The sequence below is a fragment of the Crotalus tigris genome, unplaced genomic scaffold (assembly GCF_016545835.1).
Source record: "Crotalus tigris isolate CLP2741 ecotype Arizona unplaced genomic scaffold, ASM1654583v1 scf7180000017614.5298720, whole genome shotgun sequence".
NCBI lineage: Eukaryota > Metazoa > Chordata > Lepidosauria > Squamata > Viperidae > Crotalus > Crotalus tigris.
In genome coordinates this window covers 1,747,837-1,762,945 of record NW_024096513.1, presented here as the reverse complement: position 1 = coordinate 1,762,945, position 15,109 = coordinate 1,747,837, and the positions used below count along the sequence as shown (strand labels likewise).

The 15,109-nt window shown below is 44.1% G+C and overlaps 1 protein-coding gene across 27 annotated transcripts in view; it reads left to right on the top strand.

The window, feature by feature from the left end:
• MACF1 (microtubule actin crosslinking factor 1) overlaps positions 1 to 15,109 on the top strand; it is a 223,520-nt gene that overhangs the window by 141,724 nt on the left and 66,687 nt on the right. For all 27 annotated transcript variants that reach the window (XM_039328010.1, XM_039327991.1, XM_039327917.1 and 24 more), the window contains 10 exons: positions 504 to 821; positions 1,919 to 2,088; positions 4,206 to 4,362; positions 4,993 to 5,110; positions 5,793 to 5,855; positions 6,456 to 6,697; positions 7,520 to 7,649; positions 8,667 to 8,866; positions 10,403 to 10,898; positions 11,683 to 13,154. In XM_039328010.1, coding sequence (XP_039183944.1) covers positions 504 to 821; positions 1,919 to 2,088; positions 4,206 to 4,362; positions 4,993 to 5,110; positions 5,793 to 5,855; positions 6,456 to 6,697; positions 7,520 to 7,649; positions 8,667 to 8,866; positions 10,403 to 10,898; positions 11,683 to 13,154 — 3,366 coding nt within the window. The remainder of the gene's footprint in view (positions 1 to 503; positions 822 to 1,918; positions 2,089 to 4,205; positions 4,363 to 4,992; positions 5,111 to 5,792; positions 5,856 to 6,455; positions 6,698 to 7,519; positions 7,650 to 8,666; positions 8,867 to 10,402; positions 10,899 to 11,682; positions 13,155 to 15,109) is intronic.

The following is a 15,109-nucleotide window of genomic DNA, read 5'->3' as shown; positions in this document are numbered from 1 at the left end:
CTGGATTTCCTTTGATTCGAAAGACAGCTTCGATTCTTGTTTGTTAAAGGAAAGGCTAGTCCAGAATCCAGCTTCGATGTAAGCTGTGTTCAGTGGGAGAGCACATCCCTTCTACATCACCAGCAGACCAGACTTCTTTTGACTCCCTCTTGTTAGCTGTGCTTCTGTATTTTGTGGGCCTTGAGACTCGGTGGATGGAACAGAAGGAAACTCTGTAGTGGGGTGAGCTGTGACTAATAGGAGAGTCTGCATTGTTTCCATTGGTGCAAAATGGTTCCCTGTTGATTGAGCTGGTTTGGGCTGAGAGTTGGATTTGTCTCATGGAGCTCTTTGGTTTATGGAATCTCTGACCCTGAAGCAGCAACTGGCAGAGACTTCCAAACATGGAGAAAAGCTTCTTTGTTGCGAGAAGTTTAGTTCCTGGGCTCATGGCAGATTCTCCCTGGCAGCAAGCAGTTCTTCTGTTCTGGGTATATGCAAAATATATATCCTTCTCGTTGCAGAAGCTCAAACAAGACATTGCCAGGCAAAAGAGCAGCTTGGAAGCCACCCGTGAAATGGTGACCCAATTTATGCAAACAGCTGACAGCACCACCGCTGCCACCCTCCAGAGCAAGCTGGCGGAGGTGACCCAGTGCTTTAGCCGCCTGTGGCAGCAGCAGCAGGAGAAGGAGGACACCTGGAAGAAGGTCCTCCCCCAGGTGGAACAGTACGAGCAGCTCTCGGAGAAGCTGAAACAATTCATGGAGAGCCGAGGGCGGATGCTGGCCTTGGGAAACCAACCTGAGCGGGACATTACTCACTTCGCCCAGCAGATCCAGGTGAGAAGGCTCAGGATTGGAGGACACCTGGTTCCTGGTCCCTGGGCTTGGCTCTGGCATCTCCAGGAAGAGGCTGTGGCCTGTTGGGGTTTTATTAGAGGTGGCAAGCTCAAACCAGGAAATAAAAGGGAGAGGAGTAGCAAAAATCCCTCTAACAAGCTATGCAAAGTAAATAAATAAATAAATGTATTCACCACACTCCCTTTGAGAACAGGCTTGGACTGCTGCTTCTCTGGATTCTCACCTAGGGTTAGGTTATGTCACCATGAACTCGGAGAGTAAAATGGACATTGCCAACAAATTCGGAGTGCTTGGATATAGTTAGAAAGGCATTGACTTTTCTAGCCTGCCCTATCTCTTTCGTGGTAAAATACATGGGAAAATCCCACTGGAGGAAAATTCCACTTACGTTCCTGTGAAGGGAGGGTGCTTCCATAAGCCACCCTCTGCTAGGCTACCCACAAGCCCCTGAATGCATTTGGATTTCAGGATTTTGCTTCCTGGCTCTTGTCCAGCTTCGGGTCCTTCTGTTTATAGAGACGAGGTTAAGCAAGTGCAGGAGATTTACAATGAAGCTGAAGAGATGGCAGAATAGAATTCTCGCAAGTCAGAAAACAAGAGCTCTGGACCCTGCACAGTTGCATAATTGGGATTTTGCATTTTCATATTCTTTTTCAGGACAAGCCTTGCCCACAGAAATTTGGGGGTCGTTTATCCATAATTATAATTTTAAAGTTCAAATTCATTGAAAAGGATGATCATGATCAAGGTTGATCAAGAATAACCTTGTCAGTAGACCCAGGAAACAGTGCAGCAGCCTAAGGGTGTTTCAGGGAGATGCTGAATCCAAGGTGTTTCACAGCCCTGATCCAGTTGCCTTTGGAGACCAGTCATGTCTGTTCTAATTATCCTAACATAATTTGTAGGCAGGGATTGTTATTGCTATCCAACATGACTTCCAGGGACCAGGGTGAACTCAAGGCTTTTCCTTATGGCAAAACCCTTTAAATTTTGGACTGAGTTATAGATGCTCTTCACTTCAACCCTATCTATCCTGTGTCTCCCCACACCTTCACCCTGTTTCCTGATGTTTCCAGGAACTGAATTCAGAGATGAAGCAGCGCTATGAGGATCTGGACAAACTGGAACATTTAACTACAGAGATAAGCTCTTGTGGGCTGGTGTGGACTGGCTTCTCCTCACACCAAGAAAAGGTGCGCAGTTTGCGGAAAGAGTTCACTCAGCTGCAAAAAGCCACAAAGGAAAGGTGAGAAGGGATTCTCCCAGCCAGAGGAGAGGAAATTTGTGGGAGATTGAATAATTGTAATTCTTTGACTGTATCCCAATTGCTTTGTGCTGGGAAAAGGTGGGAGGCAGAGAAATGAAGGCCATGAGCAATCTCTGCTGCTATAGTTTGTAATCTTTCCCAATTTTTCTCACCTGGTAAATGTTTTGCAGTTTTGAATTCTTAGAAGACTTGAAGAGCTTTTTGACCAAAGAGATAGTTGAATAAAATGCATGCTTCACCAAAAGTAAAGCATTTCCCAAAGTATTCCCAGCTTTTACAGAAAGGTTTCCCTGTCTCCAGACTCAGGAAATAATCTCCTTCTCTCCAGAATATTGTTTTTGATGTTAGGGTGAGGAAGACACCTGCCCATATTGTGGACAACTGCCATGAGGAAAAACTGTGGGTTAACTATGGGATAAATAGCCTAGGAGGCTATTTAAGTTCACCAAAGAGAACAGCCCTTTCTTTAGCTATCTGAATGTCCAGGAATCTTTACCTTAGGATAAGTGTCTGAACACAAAGCCTTAAAACAATTCAACGCATTCTGGAGCTATTTTATACCCAGACAATGAATTCCCTTAATGCCTGCAGTGTTCACCTTACAACTGCTACATCTGCTTAAGAACTGCCAGAAAAGGGTCATAATATTGTGTCGGTCACATGGATGCCTTGACTTATGCCCATCATGACATACAACAGAAATTCCAGGGTCCATTACGGTTATAAGTCAGGGATTTCTGAATCTTAGAAAAAACAGCCTTATCTTCAGTCTCTCCCCATCCACTGTTGAATTGTCTTCTGAAACTTGATAAACTTCTCCCAAACCATGGCAAAGCAGAGAAAAAAGGGGGAGCACCCACATTTTGTTTTATGTTCTATTCTCGTATTCCTTGCCTATAAAGACAACAGGGGAGAAATCTGCAACTTTCTGCTTCTGGAGCAAGTGAACTGTGGAATGGGTTCAAAGCTTAAAATTTGGCTCCATCCCACGATATCCCCTCCCCCCTCCGCTGCCCTTTAAGATGAGTGTGCTCTCCTTCTCAGGGTCTACCCGGTCACATGAAAAACTCTCACCCATTCAGACGGGCCTTTGGTGCATGCAGAGGATGGTTATCTTTAAAAACTCTGCCCTATTTGTTCTGGCAACAAATATTATCTGCCCAGAGTAACTTTGCAGAATGAGAGGGCAGCATGTAAATTTATAAATAAATATTATCTTCTTCAGTGTCCTATTTGTTACATGTATTGTAATTTATGTGCTGGTAGACACAATTCCATACATCAACTGGCAATTTATATCCTTCAATCTTATTTGGCATTGTGAAATCCTGGGAAAAGTCACAACTACTTTAAAGAGTTACATACATGTACTTCATTGCCATTTCTATGTACACCAAAACACCTTTCTGGAATCAGATCTGAAACATTGCACAACCATATTAGGAATTGGTGTAGGTATAATTTTTTGCAGGATGCTTCTTTCCTCTATTTGCCACTGCAATTTACTAAGAAGATTGAAATAGATAAATCAATCTTTTATTATTGATGTTGTTGAAAATCATTAATGTAATTAATTGTGGCACTTTTAGTTGATCCAGGAAAGTATGTCAAAGGAGTAAAGCAAGAATGAATCAGAGGTCCATGGTGCTTCATTCTGCACCCAGTTTGTTTAAAGACTTAAACTGCATTGGAAAGAAAAACAAGATATGAAATGGCCCTTACTCTTATGAAGAAGTGATAATTGTGAGATTCTCCAAGTGGTTTCAGACATTTTGGGGCCAGGCTGTCCTCTGTGACTTGCATGTACCTAGTTCATTGATGCTTCTCAAAATGCTTTCCCATATATAAAATTAATAACCAGCCCAAATACTTAGAATGGCAGTTTGCCAATTTTGCATGGCTCAGAGCAACCAGGCAGGTCAATGGGGTGGTCCAGTAGATACCTGTGGCAAACAGAGAGAACTGGTAGGTGCAGGTTGTCTCTTTGGCCAACAGCTTATAAGAGGTATCCTGCATGGCTTCCCCTTCCTCCTCTGTTTGTGATTGTGCTTGCCAGACAGTGTGTAAGCCTTTCATTTTTTTTAATCCATTCCCAGGGAAAAAGGAGCTTCGTCTTGTCAAGAACAGTTGGATGTATTCCGAAAACTGGTTCGGTCGCTCAGGCAATGGCTGGAAGAAACAGAGAGGACTATCCCAGCTACTGAGACTTCTTTGGGCACACATGAATTGGAGAAGCGGAGGCAGCAAACAGAGGTGGGCAGAGAAATGCATCCAGAAGACATTTTATAAGCAAATTCATGAAAAAAGTGGAGGATATGGCTTCATCACTGTAGTTTGGCAGATATCCTGACAAGGAACTGCTACTTTGTGCAAAAAGCTCTTTGAAAGGTGAAAGCCCCAGGTGATGTGGCAAAGTCCACCTTATATGTGGTTCAGCCTCCTGGTAGGCAGGTAGCTGCCCCTCATCCTACCCTCTTTGCTGAAAACCTCCATCCACACAGATTTACAGAGTCATGTTGGAAGTGAGCTGCTGCAGAGGCCACTTTCGTTGTCATGGCAGACAGGCTCTTGTCCACCGTGGCAAAAGGTTATAGAGGGCAGCTGCCCAGATGTCCTGCTTTGAAGAGGTGTGTCCCCCTTCTCTAGGGCTCTTTCAGAGGGAGGGAACAGGCTGGCTTTGGCCTGCTAAAAAGCTGTGGAAAAGGGCCCATGTGGGAGGGCCAGGACCACATGCAGTTCCCAAAGCTTTCAGGGTATCCTCAGAATTTCCCCCAACGTGGTGGTGATTTTTATTGTGACAGAAGACAAAATAATTGTGGGAAGGAATGTTCAATGTGTTAAATTGCCATGAAGTCTTGTGACCTTTCTCTGTTCTGTTTTCAGGTCTTTGTGGAAGAATGGATAGCAAAAGGGGTTCTTGTGGAGGAGATAAACCAACGGGGGACAGCCTTGGAGAATTTAATCATTGAGATTACAGCTCCAGATGCACAATCCAAGACAGGTAGGAGACTGAGAGATGCACTCTTTTCTACTCTTACCGGCCTCTCTTTAAACTGCCATTCTGGTCTCGAAATTCTGCCTAAGCAGGATTTACACACTGATTAAATCCTTGGACCCTTTTTAATGGCATTTCATGTTGATAGTTTGGAAACGGCGTGCCTTAGCAGTGTTTTTTTTTTTAGTAAGATAAAAATAATGCAGAAGTGATTCTACTACCTTAAAGGGGCTAATGACAATCTAGCTCAGTGGTTCTCAACCTTTTTAATGCCGTGACCCCATAATACAGTTCCCCATGTTGTGGTGACCCCCAAGTGGGTGTGGCCACCAATAAGAGGGAGTAGGACAGCTAGGGAAAAGGGAAAAAAATGGCGGACAGCGTGGTTTGGCGACCCCCATGAAATGGTCGTTTGACCCCAAATGGGGTCCCGACCCACAGGTTGAGAACCACTGATCTAGCTCAATGTTTCTCAACTTCGGCAATTTTAAATATGGCTGGTTGGGGAATTCTGGGAGTTGAACACACTTCTTAAGTTGCAAAAGTTGAAAAACACTGAACCAGCTAGTTTATAGCAGCATGAATGGATGTTAGTTGTGCACCAGCTGCGAAGGACACAACCTTTGTGTCTTTTCCCAAATATTACACTACCATGTCATTATGTCTGCCTCCTTATGACTTTTCTCAGGTGCTGTGCTCCCTGCTGGTGGTAGTTCAACAGGCAGTGTAAATGGATATCACACCTGCAAAGGTGAGGCAGTTCAGTTAATTGTGCATACTTCTGGAAGTGTGTGTCTCTACGTTACTTTAGTTGGGCCTATCAATAGCAATTTTTTCAAAGCAAAGAGAGTAAGTTGCTTTGACTCTTGCAGTTTCTTTCTTTATGAATTGGGCCGTATGGATGGAGTAAAACTGGAAGGTTCTTTCCCGCTCTTTCCCAAGCCTTCCTGTTGCTCACCTCAGGTTATTTCAAACTTTTTAACTAAGTGCAAATCATAAATGCATCCAGAATTTAAAGCTTTTTTATGGCTCTCTAAGCAAAATTGGCAGGAGACGAAGCAACTGCTGATTCTTGGAAAGGGAATAGTTTAAAAGCTGCACCCCTGTCGTAGAGGGTCAGATTCTGGAAATTCTGAAGTCTCCCTTCTTCTATCATCTCTTTTCTTAAGAAAAGGGGAGCCTGAGTGCGCAGAATAGGGTCTTTCACCCTTTGAGGTCGTTCATGCATGTTGTTTATTACACTGAACATGTGTAGACTCTTATATCTTTCTCTGTTACATTGAGGCCTTATATCTATAACCATAAGCAAATTAATTAATTTCTCTAATTTCAGTTTCTTTTTCTGCCTTAGATCTGACGGAGATCCAGTGTGACATGTCAGATGTGAACCTACAGTACAGAGTGCTGGGTGCTGCTTTACGGGGGCGCCTGGAGCAGCTCTCGGCCGTGTTGGACAAGATGAGGGAGGCCCAGGAGGAGGTGAACTCTGTGCTGACATGGTTGGAGGAGAAGGAGCAGGCTTTGAAAGTCCTGGAAGCTTCCTCTTCACCTACAAAATCAGAAACAATGAGAGCTCAGGCAGAGCATAACAAGGTCTCATTTTCATCTATAAATAAAATTCTGTTCCTTGCTTTTTTAAGACCACCCATAATAATGTTGTTCAGCGAAGCATATGGCAAGTTTCTTCTTTTGTAGCCTTTTCCCAGGAGAACAATTCTCTATTTGAGGCTGATTTGAAGCATCAAACTGAGTTTATAAACCCCTTTCCATGCCTCCCACAAAAATGTAACGTAGTTATTCAAATGGTTGAAATGCCATTTTAACGAGATTTTGTTGTTGTGGGTTCTCTGTAATATATTCTGGCGTTACTATTGCAAATGCTGCCTGGGGAGTGTTCCTTCAAAGAGCAGCCTAAATCCTTTTCAAATACTGACAGGGGTTTAGTTCAATCATTGCGAACTGGGCCCTCCGTCCAGATGCTCAGGCTTTCCATCCAGTGAAGGGCCAGACTCAAAATGTGCAGAGCATGGGTGCCTTCCAAGTGCTGTGTGCAAACGCCCTTTTTGTGGGTTCATGGGCCCCCTGGACTTTTGGGCACCATTTTTTTCCAGCCCAAGTAAGAAGCACAACGAATGCCTTGAGATTTGCATTTTACCCACTGGGACTCCTCCAGCTTCTCATCTGAGTGGCTGATACTTCTGATTTGGAGAAAGTTTAAGGCTGCCTTTTCACAAAGCCCAAAATAGGCTGAAAACACTGTTCCTCGCGACTTTGGTCGCATCATCCCTCTTGCAGCAACTGCTATCCTCAGAGGGGAGAAGAAATCAAGAGGGGGAGGCTTCTCCAGGAAAACCTTTCCTGCCTTTAACTCACTCTCAATCACCCCCGTCTGACACTCTCCTCCTTTCTAAATAGGCATTTCTGGGGGATTTGGAGCAGAACGCTGTGAAGGTCCAGGCAGCCACGGAATCGCTCTCTGGACTTCTGGAGAAATACCCTGACTCTCCAGAAGCAAGAAACTGGAAGAGGATGTTGGAAGACTTAAGTACGTGGCCTGGGAATCTTGGAGAAACTCTGCAGGGGCTAATTAAAAATTCAGAACATTTCTCCTCTGGCTGCCTTTCATTGTGTAAACCGGGTGGGGGGGGAGTGACAGCCTCAGGAGCAGTGAAGAATCCATGGGACAAGGGAGCAAAATGGGAAGCACACAACATGCTTCATAGAACATGCTTCTATGAAATAACTGTTATGGAGCAAATATACCATGTTACTGATACCGGTATCTTTATATGTCTTCTGTTTTGAACACGGTATATGTGCTCCATAACATTTTTGGTAGCAGCATATTCACCTTCAGCCGAGGTGGGCAGCATGTAAGTTTTATATATAAATAAATAATAAATATTCCCCAAATTAAACCAAACATAATAACTGCAATAGTAATAATAATGTGGTTTTTCTTAATCTTGCAAGTTCCCCCAATCATCTTGTCCCATGAGGTCTTGGAGATGAGCTTGTTGAAATACCACAAGATTTGGTGCAGAGGAAAAGCCCATTGAGGCTCAGTGACAGCCTGGGAAATAAATAAATAAATTCCCATTTATCAGGAACATTGCCTGCAGGGTAGCCCTTGTTGCTAGTGAGCATCTCCTTCCACACGCAGACAGTTATAAGAGTCGAATCTTCTAGAAGGTAGCAAAGGACATGGTGCTGCAGAGCAGGCTGCACCTTGCAGAGTGGATGTCTTCTCTGTACACAAGCAGGAAAGAATCCTCAGGGTGGAGAGAGAAGGCTCTTGGGCAGTGAATTTTGGTGTGTGAAAAGGAAGCAAGAAGCAAGGACGGCTATATAGGTGTGCCTATTTTCATCTGCGAAATGTGCGTGTAAGATGAGTCTCTGTAAGTGAGGACAAAGAACTTTGATGTAGATATTGGTTTAGGCAGGATCTATTCTTGTTTTCCATGGCTTGGCTCCTCTTTAGCCAGTGGCTGTTGTAAAAATATATATTTCACTTTTGCATTATGTTGCCAATATCCCCAACCATGGTGTTTTCGATGTTCAGATTCCAGGTGGACACATGCCAAGCAGGTGACAGAGGAACGGCAGCAGAAGCTAGAAAAATCAGCCAATGAACTGGCAAGTTTTCAGGAAGCGGAAGGCCAGCTGAGGCCCTGGCTGATGGAGAAGGAGCTTATGATGAGTGTGCTGGGACCACTGTCCATTGATCCTAATATGCTGAATGCCCAAAAACAGCAGGTTCAGGTGAGTCGAGCAAAAGTCTTGGTTTCTGCCTTTTTGTGAGTTTGGACTGAATGCAGAGAAGTCAGTGTGGATGGAGTTGGGGACTGAAGAGGCCGAATGGCCTTTCAGTTTGCTTGATCAAAAAACCTCCAATTTCACTTCAAGTCCTCACAGGCTCATTTACAAATGTTTGGTTTATTTAACATCTTGCTCATATTTAATTTGTCTCCCTCTTTTTTTGAAGTAATAAATCATATTGCTAAGAAATCGGTAGCCAATCAACCAAGAGGGGGGAAAAACTGTTCTTGATACTTTTCTGCCACTTGTTTATATGTTCTGGAGTAGCAGCAGGACAAATGAGGCAGAGGACTGGAATGCCTTAGGAATGCCATCATCCTCCCTAGCATTTTTGAAAAGCTGAGATGTATTAAAAGCTCAGCCCCTGCAGTTTCTATGCAACACTTCCAGAAACTCCATGTTCGGGTGCTTTAGAGCTGCCAAACGTGCTATTGGCTCTGTTGTCAGCCAGTTGAAACTCCTACTTTTTATGACTAACTTATTTGGCTCTTCATTGATTTGTTAGTTAGTGTTATACATGTTTTACACCTCGTTAAATGTTCCTTCTGAATGAACCTGAAGATGACGTAGTTAATTAATGATATAAATATTGCCCTTTGTTGCTTCGACCCTGAAAGTTCTTGGAAGAAGATGTTCCTTGGACCTGTTATGGCAGGGCAGTTTGGCTCTCAAGAGTGGTCTCCCTGCGTAGGTCGCTTCCCATGCCACCCAGTCCTGGTCCATGTGGCTGGAGTTGCTTCTTTGGTCATGGTACTTGGAAAGTAGGAGGTTGCAGTTCAACACATTGTGAAAGACATATTGAGGGGATCCTAGGGCATCCTCATAATTGTCAATACCCTAACAGCAGTACCCAATCAAGGAAGCAATATTCACACAGAATGTCAATAATGAGGATGAATACTAGGAAAAATGGGATTCATTTATGGAATCTTAGAAGTTAGAGAAATAGACTCCAGTCGTCACTTATTACTCATTACACTAAGATGAGATCTCTGAGGATTATGGGATTTCTTTCTCACTGATTCCCTAATGGTGGGGCTGATGTGACATTAGAGAGATAAGGCTGAAATGTCTGTGCTCCTCGTGTGCCACGTTTTGAAAACCTCCCTTTTCCTTCCCAGACTCCCAAATATTTCCTTCCCCACATTTCATAAAGCAAAAGCTCAGCCTAGAATGTTTTTCAGAATCCTTTGCAATGTGTGGAAGTTCATTTTCATGTTAATCCATATAACGATGAATCCTCAAGGGCAGAATACTTGAAAACCACCAGTTTATTTTACAGAAAAAGGCATCTTGATTATTTTAGTGGAATTTGGGAAGGCAGTGCGTTTGTGGCTGACTTTATGGGTTTCTGAGGTTTTAAAATGGTGACCCCCATTATAGTGAAGCTAATAGCAACCATCCTTCCCCTCTTTCTTCACCTTTACCTTTGTTTTCATTGAATCGCCCTAGTCCGTCACACGCATATTTGTGTTGCAGTTCATGCTGAAGGAATTTGAAGCTCGGAAGCACCAATATGACCAGCTGAATGAGGCAGCCCGGGGAATCCCCACCGGCCCTGGTGAAAAGTCTCCATCCCACAGCCACGTGCAGGAGGAGCTCCAGGCTATCAACAGGAAGTGGACCAAGCTTATGGAACGTCTCAACTCTCGTTCCAGTCAAATTGACCAGGCTGTGGTCAAGGGCACCCAGTTCCAAGAGCTGCTCCAGGGATTGTCTGAGAAAGTGAAAGCTGCTGGACAGCGCCTGAGCACCCAGCCTGCCATCAGCACCCAGCCAGAGGCTGTGAAGCAGCAGCTGGAGGAAACCAGCGAAATCCGGTCTGAGCTGGAGCAGCTGGAAGAGGAGATCACAGAGGCTCAAGCCCTGTGCGAGCAGCTCTCGGTTCTCATTGGAGAGCAGTACCTTAAAGATGAACTCAGGAAGCGCCTGGAAACGGTCGCCTTGCCTCTCAAAGGGCTGGAGGATTTAGCAGGTATAACGTACATAGATTCTGAAGTGAACGGTACCATTTAATTGAGAAGCAGGCTCAAAGCGTAGGGAGATGGTCGTGTGCAGTTGGGCCCAGTAGCCTCTAATGTGCCCATTTCGGTGGCATTAAAATCAGCAGGTCATTAGCACATGCCAAGCCATTGTGAATGCTCTCCTAGGAAGGAACCGGTTGCTCATGTCAATGCTGTAAATATGGTACCCAAACACTCCGATCTGCATGGTGGTCCAGGAGAAAATGCTGGTTCTTCTGTCCTTGTAGTCTCACAAAGAAAGAAAACCACACTCCATTATGGTTCAGTGTGCTGTAAATACCCAGCTAGAGAGGGAAAGAGAGAGAATTCTCACTTCTCCAGGATTGCTCACCCACACAATGAGTAATGTTACATCTCCCCAAAGATAGCGTAAAGGACTGGCACAATGTGTCCTAAAATTCCCATAGTTGAAAGGTTCTCTATTTTCAAACTCAGAAAAATGTTTTTTAAATCTACAATAATTAGAACTAAAAATAATTATATATGAGTGTCCAGCAGAAAAAGGAAGAAGATAATTGGGCGTAAGTCCTTTACGTTTACGCGAAAAAAAAACACAGAGTGGCAGCCAATCCCATCTCATTTCACATGCTTCTATTTCCTAGAGTAGCTTGCTTCAGATGTGTATATTTTTTCCCCCTGGGACAAGTTCAAAGATTGGTATTTGAGTTTGTGCATTAAAAAAAAAGTCTGTGTTGTGAAGCACATTTTCAGCCATGCATCCCTTCCCATATCTAGGTGACCGGCTGAATCGTTTGCAGACGGCGCTCGCCAGCTCCCAGCAGTTCCAGCAGATGTTTGATGAGCTCCACGCTTGGCTAGAAGGCAGACTGAATCAGCAGGCACAGAGTGGGCCAATCTCAGCCAAGCTGGAGAGGCTGCAGTTCCAGATTCAGGAGCAGGAAGAATCCCAAAAGAGCCTGAACCAACACAGTGGCTCCTATGAAATGATTGTGGCCGAGGAGGAATCTTTGCTTCTCTCTGTTCGTCCTGGGACAGAGAAGGCAACCTTGCAAAGCCAGGTGGTTAGCTTGAAAACAAACTGGGAGGAGCTGAGCAAACAAATTGCGAGCCGGCACGCCAAACTTAAGGACTGCTTGCAGAAGGCCCAGAAATATCAGCGCCATGTGGAAGACCTTTTCCCTTGGGTGGAGGATTGTAGGTCAAAGATGTTAGAGTTAGAAGTCACTCTGGATCCAGTGCAACTGGAAGCTGCTCTTCTAAGGTCAAAGGCCATGTTGAGTGATGTAGCAAAACGACGCTCCCTTCTGGAGATGCTGAATAGTGCTGCTGATCTCCTCATTGATGCATCAGAAATGGATGAAGATGACATTAGAGACGAGAAAGCAGAGATCAACCAGAATATGGATGCTATAACAGAAGAGCTCCAAGCCAAGACCGAGTCCCTTGAAGAGATGTCTCAAAGGCTTAAGGAGTTCCAGGAAAGCTTTAGGAACATTGAAAAGAAATTAGAAGGGACAAAGCACCAGCTGGAGATCTATGAAGCTCTTGGCCCTCAGGCCTGCAGCAGTAAAAATTTGGAAAAACTGAGAGCTCAACAGGAGGCTCTTCAGGCCTTGGAAGCCCAAGTGGATTACCTCGGGAACTTCACTCGGGGTCTCGTGGAAGATACTCCACATGGATCAGACTCTTCCCACCTCTTACGCCAAGCTGAAATTGTCCAGCAAGATTTCAAGGGGGTGAAGCAAAAAGTCAATGAATGTTGTAAAATCATGGAAAGCAAGCTTGAAGGAATAGGACTGTTTAACAATCATGTTCGGGAAATGTTTTCTCAACTGACTGACCTAGATGATGAGTTGGACAGCATGGGCTCTGTTGGGAGGGACATGGACAGCCTCCAGTCCCAAGCAGATGATGCCCATGAATTTCTGGGCAAACTTCAACGGTTAAGATTGGATATCCAAGCTTCTGAAGAGAAATGTAGACAGATGTTGGACGATGAAGGGAGTCCTGATCTCATAGGGCTGAAACGTGAACTGGAGACCTTAAAGAAGCAATGCATCAAATTGACTGAAAGGGGGAAAAGCCGCTTGGAGCAGGTGGATACCACACTGGCTCGTGTGAAAGACTTTTACAACAAACTGAAGGAGCTAAACTACATGACCACTGCAGCAGAAGAGGGTGAAGCCCTGCAGTGGGTAGTTGGGACCGAGGTGGAGGTGATCAACCAGCAGCTGGCAGATTTCAAGGTAAGAGCCTTTCCATCCTAAAGGTGTTTCTTGTTCATACTGAATCCAGTCCTGATTGTGTGTGCGACTTTTCTGAGTTGCGTATCGTCTTCTTGGAATTTACCAGGATACGTCAGTGGCTGTAAGGTAAAGTAAGGCAGAAAAAAATTAGCTTGTGCCTTGTCATTCACCAGGGATGAATTTGCCTTTTAAATCGGTATCCATTTGGGCAGTTTTAGGAAAATTGGATATTCGAGGTGCATTATTTAGAATACTTGTGTTTGTGTACTTGTGTACTTGTTTGTGTACTCTAAACATTGATGTTTGACACATTCTATGTAATAAAAGAAAAACAGCTAAATGTTTGGTGAAAAATAGTTACACCAATACATGTTTTAAGAGAGGCAAGATGGCCCTCACTTGAGGATGCTGTAATTTGTGTTCCTACTTAGTACAGGATTGGGCCTGATGGCTTCAGTCAATCCTTCCAACTCTTGGATTCTATGATTTGAGTCAGATTCTGGTCCAGATTTTGGAGGTCTTTCTAGCTCCATATAAGGAACCTTGGGATACAACTGTGCTAGGTTTTCCTCGGGTTTTTCCAAGCTTTGAACTGTTGTACAGGCAAACGTTTCAGCTGATTTAGAATAGAATAGAGCTGGAAGGGACCTTGGAGGTCTTCTAGTCCAGCCTCCTGTTCAAGCGGGAGAACCTACACCATCTCAAACAGGTGAATGTCCAGTCTCCTCTTAAAAATCTCCAGTGATGGAGCACCCACAATTTCTGGGGATAAGCTATTCCACTGGTTGATTGTCTTCACTGTCAGGAAGTTTCTCCTTAATTCCAGGTTGCTTCTCTCTTTGATCGATTTCCAACCATTGTTTCTCATCCTTCCCTCTGGTGCTTTGGTGAACAACCTGGCCCCCTCTGCCCTGTGGCAGCCCCTCAGATATTGGAACACTGCTGTCATGTCTCCCCTATTTCTTCTTTTCTTTAGATAGCCAAACCCAAGTCCTGTAGCTGTTCTTCGTATGTCTTAGTCTCCAGGCCTTTGTTCATCTTAGTTGTTCTTCTTTGAATTTTTTCCAAACTCTCAACATCTTTTTCGTGATATGGTGACCAAAATTGGCTGCAATATTCCAGGCGTGGTCTCACTAGGGTTTTATAAAGCGGTACTAACCCTTCGTGTGATCTTGATTATATGCCTCTGTTTATACAGCCCTGGATTGTATTAGCTTTTTTGATTGCTGCTGCACACAGCTGGCTCATAGTCAAGCGATCGTCCACCAGGATTCCAAGGTCCCTCTTTCTGAGTCAGGTCTCGCCTAATATGTATTTGTACCTTTGGTTTTTCGTGCCTAAATGTAAGACTTTGCTTTTCTACACATTGAAACTCATTTTGTTGGATAGAGCCCATTGTTCCAGTTTGTCAAGATCTTTTTGGATCCTGAGTTTGTCTTCTAGGGTGTTGGCTACTCCTGTCAGTTTGGTGTCATCTGCAAATTTGATGAGTTCCCCTTCAATTCCCTCATCTAAGTCATTTATGAAGATATTGAAGAGTACTGGGCTTAAAATGGAACCTTGTGGTTCCCCACTGTTTATGTCTCTGCATGATTTCATTCTGAGGAAATACAAGGGAAGTAAGAGGCTTTTAACTGGGCCTCTTTTAGTAATAACCACCTTGGATTCTCCATGCTATACAAGTACAGAAATCTCCTCAAGTACTGAGCACAATTTACATACCCATCCCAAATAAATGTAATGGTGTCATTATAGGAAATCCACTCCTCAAAGTTTGGTGTGAAAATGGAAGAATATTATATGAGAGCCCAAGACTTTGGGTAGATTTTGAGATTCTTCCCTGGAGTATCCAAATATCTCACGCAGGAATGTTGAGTTTATGAAATTCGGGGCACTGGGAAGAATTTTGAGTGTAGATGTTCTTCATTTGCTATTGGGGAATATTATGAGTTCTA